At 41.2% G+C, this 19,310-nt stretch overlaps 1 protein-coding gene across 1 annotated transcript; it reads left to right on the top strand.

Moving 5' to 3' along the window:
- Positions 1-2,991: 2,991 nt before the first annotated feature.
- Positions 2,992-14,478, top strand: Tmx1 (thioredoxin related transmembrane protein 1). Its single transcript, XM_051147193.1, has 8 exons — positions 2,992-3,201; positions 5,852-5,967; positions 6,475-6,520; positions 9,350-9,478; positions 10,846-10,891; positions 10,977-11,078; positions 11,187-11,253; positions 12,829-14,478. Exons 1-8 carry the CDS (start codon positions 3,050-3,052, stop codon positions 13,002-13,004), a joined length of 834 nt encoding a protein of 277 aa, XP_051003150.1. The 5' UTR covers positions 2,992-3,049; the 3' UTR covers positions 13,005-14,478.
- The last annotated feature ends 4,832 nt before the right edge of the window (positions 14,479-19,310 follow it).

Raw genomic sequence — 19,310 nt, forward strand, 5'->3', positions numbered from 1 at the left:
ATATTATGGATGCATTTTCTTAATTGAGACCCCCTCCTCTCAGACAACTTTAGCTTGTGTCAAGTTGACATAAAACTATGCAGCAACGCCTTTTACAGTAAATAAATTCAGGTCCCTGAATGACCTCATTTAAACCACCTCTTTAAAAACCCTGTCTTCAAAGTGCACTCTTAGCCTGAGTTACTGAGTATCAGGACTTGAATGTAGGAATTCTTAGGGATACAACTTATCCCATAGCACTCCTGAAAACTATACAGCCAAAAATTCACCTAAAGTTTCTCGAAATTGCATATAGTAAATGATGCCTTCTTTTTTTTTTTTTTTTTTTTTTCCTTTCAAGAAAATCTACTCAGGTGGGCAGTGGTGGTACACGCCTTTAATCCCAGCACTCGGGAGGCAGAGGCAGGTGGATCACTGTGAATTTGAGACTGGCCTGTCTACAAAGCAGGTCCAGGACAGCCAAGCTAACACAGAGAAACCCTGTCTCAAAAAAAAAAAAAAAAAAAAAAAAAAAAGAAAGAAAGAAAGAAAAGAGAAAATCTACTCAAATTCAGTAAGAATAGCAAGACTCCCTGGCACCTGAACCATTTCAAATGCCTGTTTATCTCTTACCCCAGTTCATTTTGGTGAAAACTCTACTGTAGATGGGGTGACCAAGAACACAGGGCTCCGTCTCCTCTCCACTCCCAGTGGAGAGACAGTCTCTCATTAGCAGGCGAAGGCCACTGGCATCTTAATCTTTTCCAACTCTGGGATGCGAGGACAAAATCTGTGGTGCCTACGATATCACACACACCGTGAAAGCAGGCTGGAGCCTCCAGTCACCTTCTCAGCCATTTTGCTCATGTGATCAAGGCTACACTCCATTAGAATGAAGTGTAGAAGACTCCATTGTGCTTAGAATAGCTGAGGCTGCCTGGACCCAGGAGAGCCAGTTCACACACACACACAAAAGAGAATTCTGAACTCTCCCCAAAGAAATGGACTTTATTAAACAGAGTATGGAGTAAGGGTCAAGCCTAAAGTCAAAAAAAAAATTTTTTTTTCCTTAAGAGCAAAATACAAATGCATAAGCCACTTAGTCCATCAGAGAGAACCAAGAGAAAGGAGACAATGAAGAAACATCCTGGGGTTAAAATAAATCTCAAGACACTGACCTCAAAAATTATGTCAAAATTTATTAAATTATGGAACAATTTATGCCCAGAGAATTAAAACAAAACCAACCAGCCAGCATGTCATGTAATATTACAGCTGGAGTAAGAAATGAGGCAGACACATCCAGAAAAGTGGCAGCCCGCCAGCCCTGCTTTTTAAAACTATCATCACCCAGATGACCTGCGTACACATCCAGGGCTGTATTCTCTGAGAAACAGACTTTACTAGAATTGTCTTTCCAACTCACTAAACAACCAAAACAGTAGCAAGAAAAGATGGAGGGCTGCAAGGGGAACCAAAATCCAGAATTACATCCCTAAAACCCTAGTTTCCAGTAAGAGACTCTGAGCTGTGCCAAGAAAAGACACTATAGCCCATACGCAGGAAGGCAGAGAGCAGCCACAGAAACCACCTACGAGGGGGTTAGGATTTCACAGAGCCTTCCATTACAAATATGTTAGAGGAAATTCCGGGAATCAGGCTTAAAGAGTTAAATTAATCACTAAGGACAACATAAGATTCAAAGACAGAAAGTAGATGAGTGTTTGCCTGCGGCCAGGGTAAGGAGTGAGTAGGTGGGCAGAAAAGGCTGGTGACTTCACATGGACACGAGGTCTCTTTTTGGAATGATGACAGTACTTTAAATTTGGCTGTAGTGATGGTTGCCCATCTCTGTGAATACACTAAGAACCATTGCACCATGCAAAAATTGTATAGCATGTGAATTATATATTATTAACTATGTTATTTTAAAAACGAACAATATGGACTCCAGAAAAAAGGGGGAAAAACAAGGTCTACGCAATACCCTAACAATAGAAGGAAGAGATGGATTTCAGACCAATTTAAGTGAATCCAACAGGTGCTTGACAACTTAGCAGAGTTAATTTGATTTGATTAGCTCAAATGTAATAACATTATCTTAAGAGTTTTTAAGGCAAGCAGCAGCACATTTCAGTCATAAAGAGATCCTTGCCCTGCATGCAATTAAATCGACGCAGGAAAAAGTAAAAAATAAAACACGTCCTCAGAGGAACAAACCGAACCTGAGATGGGTGGTGCAGTCACACCATGACTGTAAAGCTGTGCTGCTTAGAAAATATTTCCATGATGGAGGGTAAATGGCTTCTGCCTAGAACCACCGATCCCACTCCATGCCAGGAAGCCTGGAGCTGCTGCAGCCATCTTGGCTTCTTCCGCGAACGCCAATCTTCCTTCTAAAGAGGTACACACACACACACACACACACACACACACACACACACACACACACACACACACACACACACACACACACACACACACACCCCATCACCCCGAAACTGATTAGCACACACACACACACACACACACACACACACACACACACACACACACACACACACACACACACACACACACACACACACACACACACACACACACACACACACACACACACACCCCATCACCCCGAAACTGATTAGCACATGGCGTTGTGGGCCACCCGAACATTGCAGGAACAGTACAGCCTACATTCGTTTAACTGGTGATATTTTGAAAGGGGAAAGTTCCAGAGAAAACTGTCACTGGTGGGCACGACAGGGCCATGCAGCCCAGGGACACCACCCTGATCCCTCCGCTCAGCGCCCCTTCTAGAGCTTTTCGAGGGGCCACAGTCCGCAGTCACCTCTTAAGGCATGCGCACTAGGGAAGACGCACTTCCCTCTTTTCCCTCCACCTCCTAGCCCGGATCGGGGCCCGAGCATGCGCACTGAGTTGCTGGGTGGGCGGGTGGCTCGCGCGACTCGCAGGCTCTTTGTGCGCATGAGCGGAGCGGCCGCCACAGCGGAAGTGGAGCTGCGGCGGGGAGGTGGGACGGGCGGGCGCTGAGGCTGGGTGAGCGGCTGACATGGCGCACTTGGGGCGTCTCCTGGTTCCCCTGGCAGCCCTGGTCCTGTTGCTCTGGGCGGTCCCTGGGGCCCACGGGCGGCGGAGCAACGTGCGTGTCCTCACCGACGAGAACTGGACCTCGTTGCTGGAAGGAGAGTGGATGATAGAATTGTGAGTGCGGGGCGGTTGTCGGGGGGGGGGGGGTCTGGCGGTGGCCTCGGCCGCCCCCTTCCTCGAGCTGTCCACCTGACTAGCTCATCTTCCCCGGCCAGGTCTCAGGGCCCCAGCTTTTGCCGCCCCTAGCTCTAGCGTTGTTACTATCTAAGCATGCTGCACCTGAGTTTCGTCGTTGCTAGGCACTGTGGTGCGATTAAAGGATTACGTGCTACATCGAATTCTCTGGAACATTCTAGCGGGTTTGAGGGTGGGATTGGATGGAGTGGAGGTCTTGACTATTTCTATAGACTGTTTTAGTGTAGACGTTAAGTCTCCAAATTTTACGAAAAATGATATTAAACAAAATCTCGCTTTTAGCCAGTCATTAGGAAATTGTTATAAGTACCTGTTTGTAATGCTTGCATTTGGGGCTCTTTAATTTTTTTATTTTGTGGAGGTTATTTTGTTTTTGTTTTTGTTTTTTTTTTAATGCTAAATAAATTGAAATAACATCTTTATTTTCCTTTTTTCTCCTTGCTTGCATTCATTTTCTTTATCAGAATCTCATTTTACTTTGGGCATGCGTATTGCAATTCAGAGAATGGCTTGAATTGTGACTTGTAGGCCTGAAAGTGGTATTGCGTATGCATCAGTGTGATTATTAATAGGTTCTTTAATAACGTCAGTTCGTCATTTACTATTCGAATAAAATGACTGGTCTTGCGTGGTGATTGTACTGTCTGTTCTGCTGTAGAATATAAACTACCTTTGGCCTTTGTTTTAGAGGATAAATTGATGGAATGGTTACTTGATAGTGTTACTAATAGGTGCCGTTACTGATACTGGCAAAAGCATCTCTAGTGAATGTTAGCTGTTTACTGGACGCTACTATGTATCTTTACCTCCATTTTTGTAATTACATATTCTTTATAGTAGTTAACCGCCCCATCCCCCATTTTACAGATTGGCCTGTTCATATGTTGCTATAGTGGCTTTGTTGGGCCTCAAGAGTAAATATATAGGTACTGTTGTTAACATCCCTGTAGCAAGATCCTGGTGTTTTTCTATATTGTAAATATATTTAGAGTTGCTCATAGAGGAAAAGTGGAAATGAGCATCCTCAAGGGAGCACCCAGAAGAGCTCTGTCACACCCGAGTCATAAAACAAAAGGAAATTTAATAATATAAATGTATATGTAAATTTTTAAAAATTTAATAAAACAAAGAAAAAACCCAAAAGGAAATGTCTAAAACCTTTATATGGAGGGTAAAATAGGGGAAATGTTAGTGTACTGACAATCTGGTACTCATGGAGGTGAATTTTCAGGAGAGAAACTAACCAATGGTGTTTGTTTTTCAGTCATTGTCATGAATAACTTAGATTGTGCTGGTAAGCTGTTTTGTGTTAAGCTGTAGTGATTATAAATTTATATGTAAAATGTAGTCAAATATTATGTAGAGATGCTTCTAAACTCTTTTTGTTATGCTGTAAATATAATATCCAGAAAAGGCATAAAGGAAAGCAAAACTAACATAATATTGAATATGAGATTTTAAAAAAACCATCCATTTGGAATTATAGATTCCAGTGCTTCCCATTCTCCTTGGCTCTTAAAAAGCATTAAGAAATAACACACTTGATAGTCATAGCAGGCTACCCTTAATTACAAGTGAACTATTTTCTGTAAATCACTTCTGATGAGCTTTATTATAGAGCTGTTTTCATTGTGATTTTACTGTTAAGGGGTTGGGCTATTCTTTGTAACACTAGTTTGTCTTGTTTAACATGCCTGTCATAGAAGCTTGGCTTTCCCAAAACAGTTTACAAAAATGTGGAATTACAGAGGTGCTTTAATAGGTGTAGGCTTCATTCTTCCTGGTTCTATGAGCTGAAGCAAATTAGAATATGCAATGAAATGGAAAACAAACTTCTAAGAATTTTCCTGGACCTGGAAAGACAGTGAATTTCAGAGGTGTGATTAGAGTGCTGGCGTCCTTGGCCATAGAATTCGAAAGCTCGGGTCTTCAGACACAGATTGACATGGTGCTGGTCAGTTGAATTTTGTCTGCCCTGCTTCGGAGTTGTGTGAGGGTTAGCTTTACAGTAATATTTGTACGTAAGAATGCTGGTCTCCGTCTTTGTTTATTGCGAATAATCTTTTTCTAGTATCTGTTTGTCACTCTGCTTGTAAAACTACTGAACTTAAAAAACAAACTAACAAACAAAAAAAATCTTGAACTTTGGTTGTCGTGTATTAACTGAAAAAAACCTAAAGGTTTTGAAAGAGCTATTTGACATGTTAGAAAGCTCCTGTGTATTTAAGAATTTATTCTCCAGCTTTTTAAAATGTAGTTTAGTTCATCAGTTGAGCATTTCTTGATGTCGACATTGCCAGACTCATACTTTTTTTCATCTGCATAAAATTACCCAGTTTGTTTGTTTCCTTGTTTAACAAAAGGTCTCACTCTGTAACCCATGCTGGGCTTGAACTCGGTAGTCCTCCTGCTCAGCTTCCTAAATTGGGGTTACAGGGATGGGCCACCCCACATGGGTCATTTTCTGTGCCAATAAGTAGAAACGTTCTTTCAAAATTATGTTTAGAACATTCTTCACTTTAGGTCATTAAAGCACTTAACTTTTAAACATTCTAACCATGTTTTATAGTTATGCCCCTTGGTGCCCTGCTTGTCAGAATCTTCAACCAGAATGGGAAAGCTTTGCTGAATGGGGAGAAGACCTTGAGGTTAAAGTTGCAAAAGTGGATGTCACAGAGCAGACAGGTATCCAGCTCTTGACTGCTCCTGTTTCTTTACATGTTCAGCATAGTCTGACATACAGGTAGTAATACCTGCCAGCTGCTGTTATTGCCTGTCGGTATTCATGTTTGATACTATTTTCCATTCTTAGCAGCAGCACTTTGAAGAACAGCGTTCAAGAACAGACTACCTTTGTTTGATCTTAATGGAAATGCGTTTGGTTAGAGACCTTCTTAAGATTGTTTTTACTTGACTGGTCACTACCAGCAATCACACTGTGGTATAATTAATTCCTCCCGTACTTAATTATTCACAAATAACTTAAATTTTTAGGCTTCATAAGTTTTAGTTGACTTTTGCACATGAATGTGTCTTTAAAGTTGCTTTAGCAACTAATCCATATTCTCATTGTTGATTACAAAGCTCACCTTTAGGTATTTTCTTGTTCTTCTTAGCATTTAAATAGTTAGAATCAACTTGAAAGTAAGCAGTTGTCCCTAATAAAGATCTGTTGTATTTTGTCATTTGTAGGACTGAGTGGACGGTTTATCATAACTGCCCTTCCTTCTATTTACCAGTAAGTATTTGGAGGTTCTCGGTCACAGAGAGGAATTCATCATATGTAGTGAGAGCAGTAGGCCGCTCACTTGGATTATGTTTGAAGAGCTGAGGTAATCTCATTATATTCAGCAAGGACTTTAGACAGCTTGATTAGGTTTTAGCTGTACCTTAAGTCTTATAGATGACAATAGATAAATGACACACAAAACACTTCTTGTTCTTGGAGATTGGTAATGCTTTGGACAGGGATATTCTCATGACTTGGTGTAGTCCTCCTCAATATAGTCATAACTAGGACTGAGAGTCGGATGAGTCTTGTGGGAAACTGGGTGACAGGGAAGCCACAACTGGCCAGAGCAGGGCCTGGAGAGCATGAGTTTTAAATGAATCCCTGCAAGTAGAATTTTCAAGAATGCAGGGTAAGCATTCTTTCCTGAGAAATCTCAAACAGGAGGAGCAGGGTCTGATTAAACAGCTGAGAAAGTGCTGTTATGCAGCCTATACAGGGGTTAGATGGGGGATGGGGATGGGACACATGACAGCAGCATACACTGAGTGGTTCTGTGAGTCAGAATGAACAAATCTTGGCTCTGCCACTCTAACTTTCTTTCTTAAACTAAGCTAGAGGGAGACAGCCTCTAACTTGACCTGTACCTCAGTATAATTAGCTGGTGACCAAGTACCAGGAAGTGCTTCTTTCCTCATTTAAAATTACAGCAATAAGCTCAATCTTCCTTTTTTGTCTTTAAAAAAAAAGAAAAAGAAAACTTTAAACCTCATTTCTATTTTGTATATAAGAATCAACAAGATTAGCAAACTCTTAGCCAAATTAACTAAAAGATAGAAGATCAAAATTAGTAAAATTAGAGATGAGAAGGGGGATATTACAACAAACACTAAAGAAATTCTGAGAACCATAGGGGCATAATTAAAATCTGTACTCCCCCAGACTGTGAAAGAAATGGATGGATTTCTTGATATATGCAACCTACCAAAGTTAGGTCAAGATCAAATAAGAAATTTAAACAGACTCTTAGTATCTGTTGAAATAGCAGTAGTAATTAAATCTCTCAGCCAGCATAGTTCAGTGATGGATGGATTCAGTGCAGAATTACACTTAACTGAAAAAGAGTTAACACCAGTACTTAAGTTATTCCACATTATAGGAAAAGAAGGAACATATCATGATTCTTTTTACAAGGCTACTTTACCCTAATACCAAAACCCCAAGGGCCCAACAAAGAAAGAAAAGACCAGTATCCCTTATAAATACAGTTGGAAAGTTTCTCAATAAAATACTTACAAACTGAATTCAAGAACACATCAAAAAGATCATTCATCATGATCAAGTTGGCTTCATCCAGAGATCCAGGAATGGTTCAATGTATGTAAATTAGTAAACATAATGTACCACATAAACAGAGGAAAAGACAGAAAGCACATCATCATCTCGTTGGTGCTGAAAGGGCCTTTGACAGAGCCCTGTGCCCTTCATACTAACAACTCTGGAGAGACTAGGGGTGCAAGGGACATACCTCAGCATAATAAATGTGATTTATAGCAAGCCTATAGCCAGCATCACCTAAACAGAACTCAAAGCATTTCCTCTAAAATAATCAGGAACCAGATAAGTGTCTACTCTCTGCAACTATTCAATATAGCGCTTGAAGCCTTCGCTACAGCAGTGAGACACCTGGAGGAGATCGAGGGGTACATACCAGAAAGGAAGAAGGCAAAGTGCCTTTACTTGCAAATGGTATGACTTTATACAGAAAAGACCCCAGAGACTCCACCAGGAAACTTCTATAGCTGACAAACACTTTAAGCAGAGTAAGCAAGATACAACAGTAACACGCAAATCAGTAGCCTTCCTGTATATGCATGACCGACTGAGAAAGTCAGGGACACAGTGTCTTTCTCAATAGCCTCTTGGGATAACTAGCCAAGCAAACAGGTGACCTACATAATAGAAACTTTAAGACAATGAAGACAAAGTTTTACTACAGAGTTAATAGTGATAAAAACAGCATGATTATGGCATGCTGATCACTGGAATCAAATTGAAGACCCAAACATAAGTTGACACATCTGATTTTTGACAAAGAAGTAAAAAATGCATACTGCAGTAAAACCATCTTCAACAAATGGTGCTGGTCAAATGCAATGTCTGCATGTAGAAGAATGCAAATAGAGCCATACTTACCACCCTGTACAAAACTCAACTCTAAATGGTTTGTTTTGTTTCATCTTTCAAGTCAATTCTTTCCCCCACCTGGCTCTAATCAGTCTCTTCTTCTCTCATGGTCTTGATGTAAGGTGGGACACTATTGACACTTAGAGATGCGGGAGCAGAGAGAATCCACATCTGCCATGGAACGCCATAGGACAAGAATGTGAGGGTGGATGGAGGAAGGGAATACAGACTTGACCCTAGTCAGAACTGTGAAGTCCCTCACAGGGAGGCACTGTTCTAAATGTCTGTAGCAATTTAAATCAGAATGACGGAGATGGTTAAACTAGGACTCAGAGAACTGGAGAAACTTTAGCTTAAAGTTTGAAAGACTTGAAATTGTCTATCAAGCACCATTCTAGTAACTAACAGTAGTAATTAACATGTATTACATATGAAGGCTATAGGGGATTTTCTACTTGCAATGTTTCATAATTTTATTATTTGAAAGAATAAAAGCTTATGCTTTTATATGTTTGGGACTATGATGCCATCAGTACTAATATGTTTTGGTGCTTTGCTAGTGTTTTTGACGATTAGGGTTGACTGTAAAATGAAGAAATGGTAAAATACAATTATTCTTGCTGCCAGTTAATATTCAGCTTTGCTCTTCAGTTGTAAAGATGGTGAATTTAGGCGCTATCTGGGCCCGAGGACTAAGAAGGACTTCATAAACTTCATCAGTGAGAAGGAGTGGAAGAGTGTGGAGCCTGTCTCATCATGGTTCGGCCCAAGCTCTGTGCTGTAAGTGGGAGGCCTTTCTTACTTCAGAATTCATTGCACATAGTTAATAGTTCATTCGAGTAAAGCATGTACTAATGTTCCTTTGTACATTCAGACCTTTATTCATGTGAGCTAGAAGTAGGCATCTTGTAGGATCACATTGAATACCCCTTTCAGCTTATTTTAGCTTTGGTTTGGTTATATGTATTATTGAGAACCTGATCCTTTAGAAATTGAGCAGTGTAATCGATTAGGCTCCTGCTTAATCATAACTCTAATGGGAGTGAGAGTGGTCAGTCATGTGCTTTATTGTTAGTGTGAAGTACTGTGGTTGTTCCTGATAACTTGTGTGAACAGTGTGTCTGGTCAATGAGTAATGATGTAAACTTATAGCTAGAAGGTAGGTACATGCTCCAGGACCATTAAGATTGAGAATGACAAGTGTGTTCCTGCTATGCTGGGAGACATGGTGGTGTAGACTTTGCTGAGGCCATCATGGTCCCATGTTGGTGTGACTGACTTGCTCCTGTCCATCCTTTCGCATACCTGCCATCAGAAGATGGGGAGTTGGGATGCTAACTGTGAGAACACAATGCTGCTGTGGATTCTGGGAATGGGGGAAGAAGTCAGCCCTTGAGTTATTTTGGAAGTAGACGTGCATCCTTCCCTTTGTGTCTCTGGATGGCAAAACCTCCAGCATCCTTCAGCCATCAGAACTTTCCCAGAGGACAGTCGGGCCCAGCCCAGTTATGGAGCCTGAAGTCCTGGTGCAGACTAATTAGTGCAGACTACAGTCAGGTTTTACTTTTCAGTTCTACTTTTGTTTTTGACAAGGTCTTGCTCACTAGCCCAGGCTGGCCTCCAACTTCTGATTCTCCTGCCCCATCCTCCCACTTGACCTTTTAAACCACCCAAGCCACATGATGAGAGTGCTTTTCTCTTAGCTTTTTTTCTTCTTAGTATACTGAATGGGGGGGGGGGTACTTCCACTTCTGCAAGGCTGCTCAGCTCTGCTCTCAGCTCAGCTCAGCAATTTGGCACTTGGGTTAGACTTTCGTGTGGAGAAGCCCTGGGCAGCACCAGTTGTTCTTGGTATAGGAAACTATTTGTAAACCCAACACATGCTTTTTATTATTTAAGTTTAAAACAAAACAAAGAACCCTTGCTCATCCAAACCATCTGTATTTAACAGTGTGAAAGGAATCATTTTGACTTACATGATGGCTTAGCATTTATTTCCTACATGTTATTTATATCTCATAAAGGCTCTCAGTTGATCAATACCAGCAAAAAGTCTGTCATATTGAAGAAACTAAGTAGAAGGTAAAGTGTATAGGCACAGGCGAAATTGTGTGTCTTCATTCAGGTCTTCAATCTCTGTCTTTCAGGATGACTACTATGTCAGCACTTTTCCAGCTGTCTGTGTACATCAGGGTATGGATTAAGCTTTTCCTATCATAACTGTTTCTAACACTTGTTTTTAATGAGCAGAGTTTTAGCTTATTTCTCTCTCTTTCAGACTAGCCACAGCTATTTTGTCCATGACCTTGGATTACCGGCGTGGGGCTCATACTTGGTCTTTGCTTTTGCAACTGTGCTCTCAGGCCTGCTCTTGGGGCTCGTAAGTGCTTCATTTTTAGAGTACTAAGAAAAATACCGGAAACATGACAGCATTGTTAGCATAAGTTGTATTGCTTGTCATACAGTTAGCTCTCTGCTTTCTTTGCAGTTTATGATATTTGTGGCGGATTGCCTTTGTCCTTCAAAAAGACGCAAACCACAGCAACACTCCACAAGTAAGTCGGTGTGTGCATGTGCGTGTGGTACTGGGGCTTGACCCTTAGGGGTGCATGTGTGCTAGGCAGGCACTAGCACTGATCTACACCCACTGCACAACCTAATCTGAGAGGTTTTCATTTCTGTAGATACAGTCACAGGCTTCTCTGGGCCTAGCTTATTAAATGTGCATGGTGCTTATCGTCTATTGTGACATAAGGGAAGGTGACAGATACCTAGATCATGAAAATAGGATCTTGGAACATTGTTAGAATCCACAGAGTATTAATATTTCATGTAGCTTGTAGGTGCTTCATAACATGGGTCTCATCAGTTTTATTTGAAATTTTTAGTTCTTCCATGGATTTTTTTTTTTAAGTTAAATACTTGGCTTTTGACACTATTCATTAGTGAGCACATTTAAAGATTTCCTTCCTTGAACCCAACAATCATCTTCTCCCTCCTCCTCCTCCTCCTCTTCCTTCTCCTCCTCCTCCTCTTCTTCTTCTTCTTCTCCTCCTTTTCTTCTTCTTCTTCTTCTTCTTCTTCTTCTTCTTCTTCTTCTTCTTCTTCTTTTTTTTTTCCTGGTAGTATAGTAGGAAAAGCTGATTAAGAGTTATACCCCAAAATGTCTCCAGACGTTACTGGGTGTTTTTGAGGGGACAGAAGCATTGCGGGTGGGGTACTGCTGTTATAAACTGCAGTGCTCGCTGAAATCTCATGGATTTGACATAGGAAAAGGGGTAGTGCCCAATATGAAAAGGATGCCAGGTTGTGGGCACCGAGTCTCTTCCCACAGCTTGTGAACCTCCCCTGTAATAGTGGGTCACCTAGGATTGGAACAGTCTGGGATCACTAAATACAGGAAACCTCTCTGGCCCAGCTCTAGCTTCTGTATCTGTCCCTGTTTTACAGGGTACTTTGAACTTAATTAGTATCTAGCCCTATAAAAATAGAAAGGCTATGCATGGGTGTGTGCTTGAAGTTTCAACATTATTGCTTGCAGTTACACCTTAGCAGACTACATAACTGAGGGTGGAGTAAAGGAATTACAGTCTTGAAAATGTCAGGGCAAGAATGCAACTCCTGAGCTGGGTGGTGGTGGTGCATGCCTTTAATCCCAGCACTTGGGAGGCAGAGGCAGGAGGATCTCTGTGAGTTCTAGGCCAGTGTGGTCTACAGAGAGAGATCCAGGACAGCTAGAGCTGGTATGCAGAGAAACTCTGTCTCAAAAAACAACAACAACAAAAATAGCAACTTCTGTAAATCTGTGCTTTTGTTTCTCTGGGCGCTGCAGTGGAGTTGTTCTGAAGGCTTAGTATACTTACACACCGAAAAGTTAACATCAAGTTGTTACAAGATGGTTCTGTTTAGTGCTGTGTATTTTATCTCAGCTTCTGTGTTCATTGCATTGACATGGGTTGGGTCAGTTTTGAACACACAGATAATTAGAATTTGATAAATGAATCTTTTTATAATATCTGCTTTATTTTTGAAAATCTAAACATAAATGCCAGGGCTTATGAATCCTTGTATCTTGATTTTACTCTAAAGCAAATTTAGTACATTAACAAAGTACATTTCTGATCTTTAAGAAAAACCACCAGAATTTTCTCAACCTCTGAAAAAAGTGGAGGAGGAACAAGAGGCTGATGATGAAGATGTTTCGGAAGAGGAAACAGGAAACAAAGAAGGAGCAAACAAAGACACGCCACAGAGTGGCGTAAGGCAGCGCTGTGTGGGCCCATCGCTGGCCACAGACAAATCCTAATTTTTACAGATGTCTTACTATTATGGTTCTGACAAAACAGAAGGCTGATGGGTCATTTCTGTTTTGAGGTGAACTGTGACTTGCTTGTATATACAGTCGAGGTTGTCATTAGGTCGAACAGTTCTCATTCAGGAAATGAAAGCAGTTAGGCGTAACAGTTTGAAATATGATTTAAGAATATTATGATGGTTTAAAGTTGCTTAATTTCAAAAGATCCTGGTGCCAAGCAGTGAAATTCGTGTTTATATTTAATAATCTGTTTTGTGTGAGATTCAGAACTGCCTTTCCCAAGCTTCGCATCACTGGGTATTTAAGAGAATTACTTTAGAGAGAGACTTCTCATTTCACATCATTTTTCTCAGTTTCACTGTGTGAAAAAAGAAACATATTTCCCATAAATGGGAACGTTGCCCACTGTCTCAAGATGTGTACTTCATTGATGACGCTGCGCTTAGGTAGAATCCAAAATTTCCTCGTAGATTTTGGATTATACAGCTAGCAAAACTACCTTACTTTATAGCTTTCATTTCTACACCTGACATTAGGATATGCTGCTGATTTAAAAAGTGTTTATAAATCTATGGCATTGTATTATTCTCAAAATTGATGGCCTGTTTTGGTATCTTGTTCACTCTATGATGACATTCTTTTTTAATTTTGCCGTGTTACATTTTTTAAGTTGGATGAAACTAACAGTATCACTGTTGTGTTTACTGTGGGTAAACAGTACTTTTCTATTGTTTTAAGTTGAAGTTTACTGAGAGAACCATCAAACTGAACTGTTTACTTGAAAATGTGCAAGTTCGGCTATACATTCCAGATTTTAAATTATTATTGTTAAATGGTCTTGAAGTTGTCTCTGCTTTTCTCTTTTTAATGTGAAGATGAAATTTTCTGATTTTTAAAGTTTGGTGTGGGGAAAAGCTTTGGTATTTTATATTTTGGAAATTCAGAGCTTACTTTGATGTAAAATGCAGTCTACATTCTACACAGGAAACATCTACTACTGTGTGTAGCGTGTCTCTGTCCTCTACAGGATCTTGATGGGTTTTGTAGTCAGTATATTGCTTTGTGTTTGAAAATTGTAGCATTGTTATGTTTTCAAGACATTTCGTATTGTTCTTGACTGCTCTTACTGCGCATCATCTCACAAATGGAAATCGGCAAGATGGACTACATCCATCTCCTCGTTCAGCAAGGGAAGGGTATAGAGGGAGACTGTCTTGATGCCAGCTAAGTTCTCGGAATGAGTCATCCAGCCTGTATGGAATTGGTGGCTTCTGTGACGCTCCCTCCCTTCCGTTCTCCCTGTGAGTCTTAGACTTGCAGTGTTATGATGTGCATCAGCTTCCTTTTAGGCCTCTCCTTTATAATATCAAATATTGTCAGTTTGGATATGTAGTTTGTGGTGGCTTAGAAAAACATTCTAAGCATAAAATAAATGTTTCTAAGCACTTCAGTGATGTTGAAGAGAAGTGTGGTTTCTGTTAGTTTCTTTTGAGACAGTCTCACGTGTCCCAGGCTGGCCTCACTACCATATAGCCAAGAGTGACGGAACTAATGGTCCTCCTGCCCCTGCTAGCCGGTGATAGGATTTCGGGAGTGCACTCGGTGCCCTCCCGTGTGTTAGACGAGCACTCCTCCAGCTGAGCTCAGTCCCTAGCCCAGCACTGATTGCTAGGCTCACGTGTGAAATATGCCACTTGCCACTCAACAGTGCTTCCAGTCGTGAACAGATGTGTCACTACATGTGGACCCAGACGGCTAGTCTTCTCAATCACTTCAGAATTATGCTCTGTAATCAAACATTTTGTTTGTTATGACTGTTTTTGTTGTATCTCTGACATTGTCAGGTTTTTAATTAGAAAATGCTTTATTACAGAGAGCTAAAAGTATCCTGAATTAAGATGTTGATATTCTCATAAGCATATTTCATAATTCTCAAAGCTTGTCACAGTAGGCATCTGAAGAGTTTTGCTTTGATACTACCAGTATACAGAACTGCATGGCCTAATTTACAAATGGTCCTAGAATGAATAATGTGGTGCAGGTAACAAACTAGAAAGTTCTGGCCCACCCACCACACGTGTTTATGTGTGGCTGTGAACATTCAGGCAGATGCTCACTGAAATTACCCTTCCCCACCTCAATCTTACATATCATGGTAAGGTCTTAATGGGATCCAGAGCTCTTGATATGAATGAATAATATCTGGCGCACTCCCAGGATTGCCTTGCCAGATTGGGATTTCAGAAGTCGTGGGCCCACCCAGCATTCTCAGGGTTTCTGGGAGCTGACCTCCAAACTTCACACATGCATGAACGTAATTTAGGTGCTGAACCAGCCCCAGCATAATAGTTTTATAAATATTTTAGTAGGCGCGCACATGCACACACACACGCATAGGTGTATGCTCTTCCTGATTGCATGTTTATGCACCACATATGTACTTGGTGTCCACCAGAAGCAAAAAAAGCCGTCTGCTTCCCTGGACCTGGAGTTAAAGAGATTGAGCTGTCCTGTGGGTACTGGGATTCAATCTGCAGCCTTCTGGAAGAGGTCAAGGGTGTTCTCATCTCCCCAGCCTTGAGACTTCATCATTTTAATGGTAAAATTCTTTTAATTGAACATTCTAACTATAAACAATTCTATATCTGACAGGTTTTGTGTTTATTTGAAACTTAAAAGTGGAGCAACAGTGAACTTAGGTTGAAAATTGGTAATATCTAGGGGCCAGTTAAACAGCAAGGCTGCCATGCCCGTGCCTTTGCCTATGCTAAGCATTACACAGGCTCTAATTAGATGGTCTACTGTGGACCTTAGCTCCATCTCCAGACTCTATTAAGGCTTAAGGTGGACTGGATGCTGACGCTTAGGATTAGGGTTTCAATGTGGTTCTTAAAAAGTAAACCTCCATTTAATGCTTACCTTCCTGAGAAACAAAACTCTGGCATGGGTAAGTTCAGATGTTCTCAAACAATGAAATTATTTGCAGCTATAACTTTAGGGGCATATTTCTTAGAATTCTGATGCCATGAGACTGAAAATACTGGCCGGGCATGGTGGCACACGCCTTTAATCGCCGCACTCTGGAGGCAGAGGCAGGTAGATAGATCGCTGTGAGTTTGAGGCCAGTCCGGTCTACAAAACGAGTCCAGGACAGCCAGGGCTACAGAGAGAGACCCTGTCTCGAAAAACAAACAAAAAACAAGAATAAAAATACCTCAATAGTTAAGTTGTTAATGGTGAGAGTAAGCCACGTACAGATACTTTCAGTTCTTGGAATCTATGTTTACAGAATTATGGACACTCGGACACAAATACACAAGCGCACACACACACACACACACACACACACACACACACACACACACACACACAGCACACAGCACACAGCCTTAGTTCCCGAAACCCTTGCTACTTTCTCAGTGGTAGGGTGACAACAGCATCTTTTGTTAAAATATTTGGTCTTTTCCTCTTTCCCGATACAAAACTTCTAGGCACTTTGAGACTGGCAGTGAGCAGCAAGGGTATGTATGGGCTAAATGACGGCTGAAAGCAGCCCCTGCTGGGCTAGGGGCTTATTGCTAGAGCGGCAGAGCATGTGCTTAGAGACAGAAGCTCTGGGCTCTGCGCCTCCTTCACCTTTCAGTGAGGAGAGTAACTGAAGACTGACATCATGAACTGGTTGGTCAGTGGGTTAACCCACAATCCTTCTGTAGTAGACTCACTGCTAAAACCCTAAGCAAGCCTTGCGTTGGTGAACACATAGGGACGCTGGGATCGGGGTGCGGGGTGAGGCATGCTCAGAAGACATGGAGACTACTTCCCTTCCTATGTGCTGTGTTTCATATCTCTCTTCCTTTAACCGTTCATGAGTTGGATCCTTTAGAAAACCAGCAATAGTGAATAAACCATTATCCTGAGTTCCATAAGACTTCCCAGCAAGTATCTAAACTGGCCAGGGGGGTTGGGGGAACTGCTTTGTGGCTGCTGCCAGATTAGGAGGCCTGGACTTGTGATTAGCATCCTAAAGTGGTGGGAGAAAGGTGTTGGCATTAGCTTATGGAGTGTGCACTGACTCTGGGCCGATAGTGTTAGAATTAAATTTTAGGCTGCCTGGTTTAAGGCTACATTTGGTGTCAGGTCTGATTATGAATGAGGCCATTTTTCCTACTCACCCCTTCCAGTGGTTTTTTTGGCTTAAGCTGCAAGGCTCACTCTTGTCCTAACCCATATCCATCCTCACTGCTGGGTATGGCATGTGATCACGTATTAGGTTCCCTTGATGGTTGTCTCAGGGTCAGTAAATGTTAGGTTTCCCCATTCTTCTAGGGTGATCATCTGTTTAACCAGACACTGGGTCAAGGGCTGCACAATAGCTTTTAAAACTTGTGGCCAACCATCTCATCCCCTGGAACAGACAAACATCTGGAGAATGGTCACCATCGGAATGCGTAGTCTCTCAAGCCGTAGGGCAGGAGTGCAGGTAAATCCAGAACAGACTTCTTCAGTGCTGATAACTGCAGTACCAGCCACAGAATAATTAAGGAAATCACTTCATTTGTTTTTTCTTGTTAGAGGCAGGGTGGCATATAGCCCAGGCTGACCTAGAACTCATAATCCTCCTGCCTCTACCTCCCCATGCTGGGATTACAGGTGTTCACAATTGTGACCATGTAAGTCATTTATTTTATGACTTGTTAGCATCTCTTGGTAGATATCTGGTAATAGTTTTTATAATTAAAACTTTATGTAAATAACTCACAAAATGTGTGTATGTATACATATACATATATACACACAAAGTCTACACATGCCAGTGAACTTCTGACAGTTAGAAAAGCCATTCTGAAGCTGTTGAACTTCTTATTGGATTTAACACTTTTCCTATCATTTAACATTTTTATTCACTTTCCACTACAAAAATAAATAAAAAAATAAAATAAAAAGAAAGAAAAGTCCATGATGGAGTTAAAACCAGAAAAACAATTAGCTTTCTTTCATGACATGTGTCCATACTTGGATTTTATTCTTCCTCATCCTGTATCTACCCTTTTTGTTCTCCTTTGTCTTAGTTATACCCTACCCATGTGTGCACACATACACATGGGCTGTGAATCTGTATGCGGGAGAATATGCCTTTTTTTTTTTTTCTTTCTCAGATTTTGGAACTTGGCTTAATGTACTCTCTTAGTCCATCCTCTTGATAGCTGACTAATATTCCATGTTATAATACTGGATCTTCCTAGCCATTCATCTGTTGATGGACAGCTAGGTTGCTTCTGTTTCCTTGCTCTGGTGAGTAAAGCAGCAATAAACATGGGGACGCAAATATCTCTGTGATAGGGTATGGAATACCCTAGGCATGTACCCAGGAGTGAAAATAGTTGGATCATGTGGCACCCTGACATACCAGACAATTAGAAACAATACAAGAGTTCATATGGAATCCCCAAAGACCAGGATAGCCCGTGAAATTCTAAGGAGTAACGACACCACTGGGGACTTGACAAAACCTGACCTCTTATGCCTGGTCCTGGCATAAGAACAGATTGACCAATGGGATACAGAGCCCAGAAATGAAGCAACAGGGGAAAACTCGCCTATTTATCAGATGGTGCCAGAAAAACTGGACATCTACCTTCAAAAGAATAAAATTAGATTATCTTTCACCTTGTTTAAAAAAAGAAAACCATCAGTTCAAATTGCATCAAAGATCTTACTTTAAAAACTGGAATGCTTAAACTTTCAGAAAACAGAGAGTACTAGTCAAGATACTAGGGAAGGCAAGACTTTCTGAGTAGAAGTTCAATAGGAAAGGAGCTAGCCCCAGGTATCATCACATGGAACCACATGAACACAAAAAGGGGTCAGTCAGCAGAGGAAACAGCAGGGCACAGACAGCCCACAGCACAGAAGGATGTCTACCAGCTACGCTTCAGACCAGCGGCCGATATCCAGAATTCATAAAGAACTGCAGAAATCAAACACCCACGAAGTAAAACTGCCAGGTAAAAAATGGGCTAATGAATTGAAGAGCCGGTTTTTCAAAGAAGGAAACACAAATGCCAATAACCATTTAAAAGGGTGTCCCCAGCTGTTAGGGGAAAACACATTAAAACAGCTTTGAGGTACCAAGTTACCCTGGTCAGGCTGGTTGTCATCAAAAAGTCCGGCAGTAAGTGTTGGAGAGGATGTGGAAAGAGAGAAATCTTTGTTTACTGCTGGGGATGGTACAAACTAAAACAGCCTTCGTGGGACTCAGTTTGGAGATGAGTATAAAGATACCAGATGTAAGTGTTG

The sequence above is a fragment of the Acomys russatus genome, chromosome 1 (genome assembly GCF_903995435.1).
Source record: "Acomys russatus chromosome 1, mAcoRus1.1, whole genome shotgun sequence".
Taxonomy (NCBI): domain Eukaryota; kingdom Metazoa; phylum Chordata; class Mammalia; order Rodentia; family Muridae; genus Acomys; species Acomys russatus.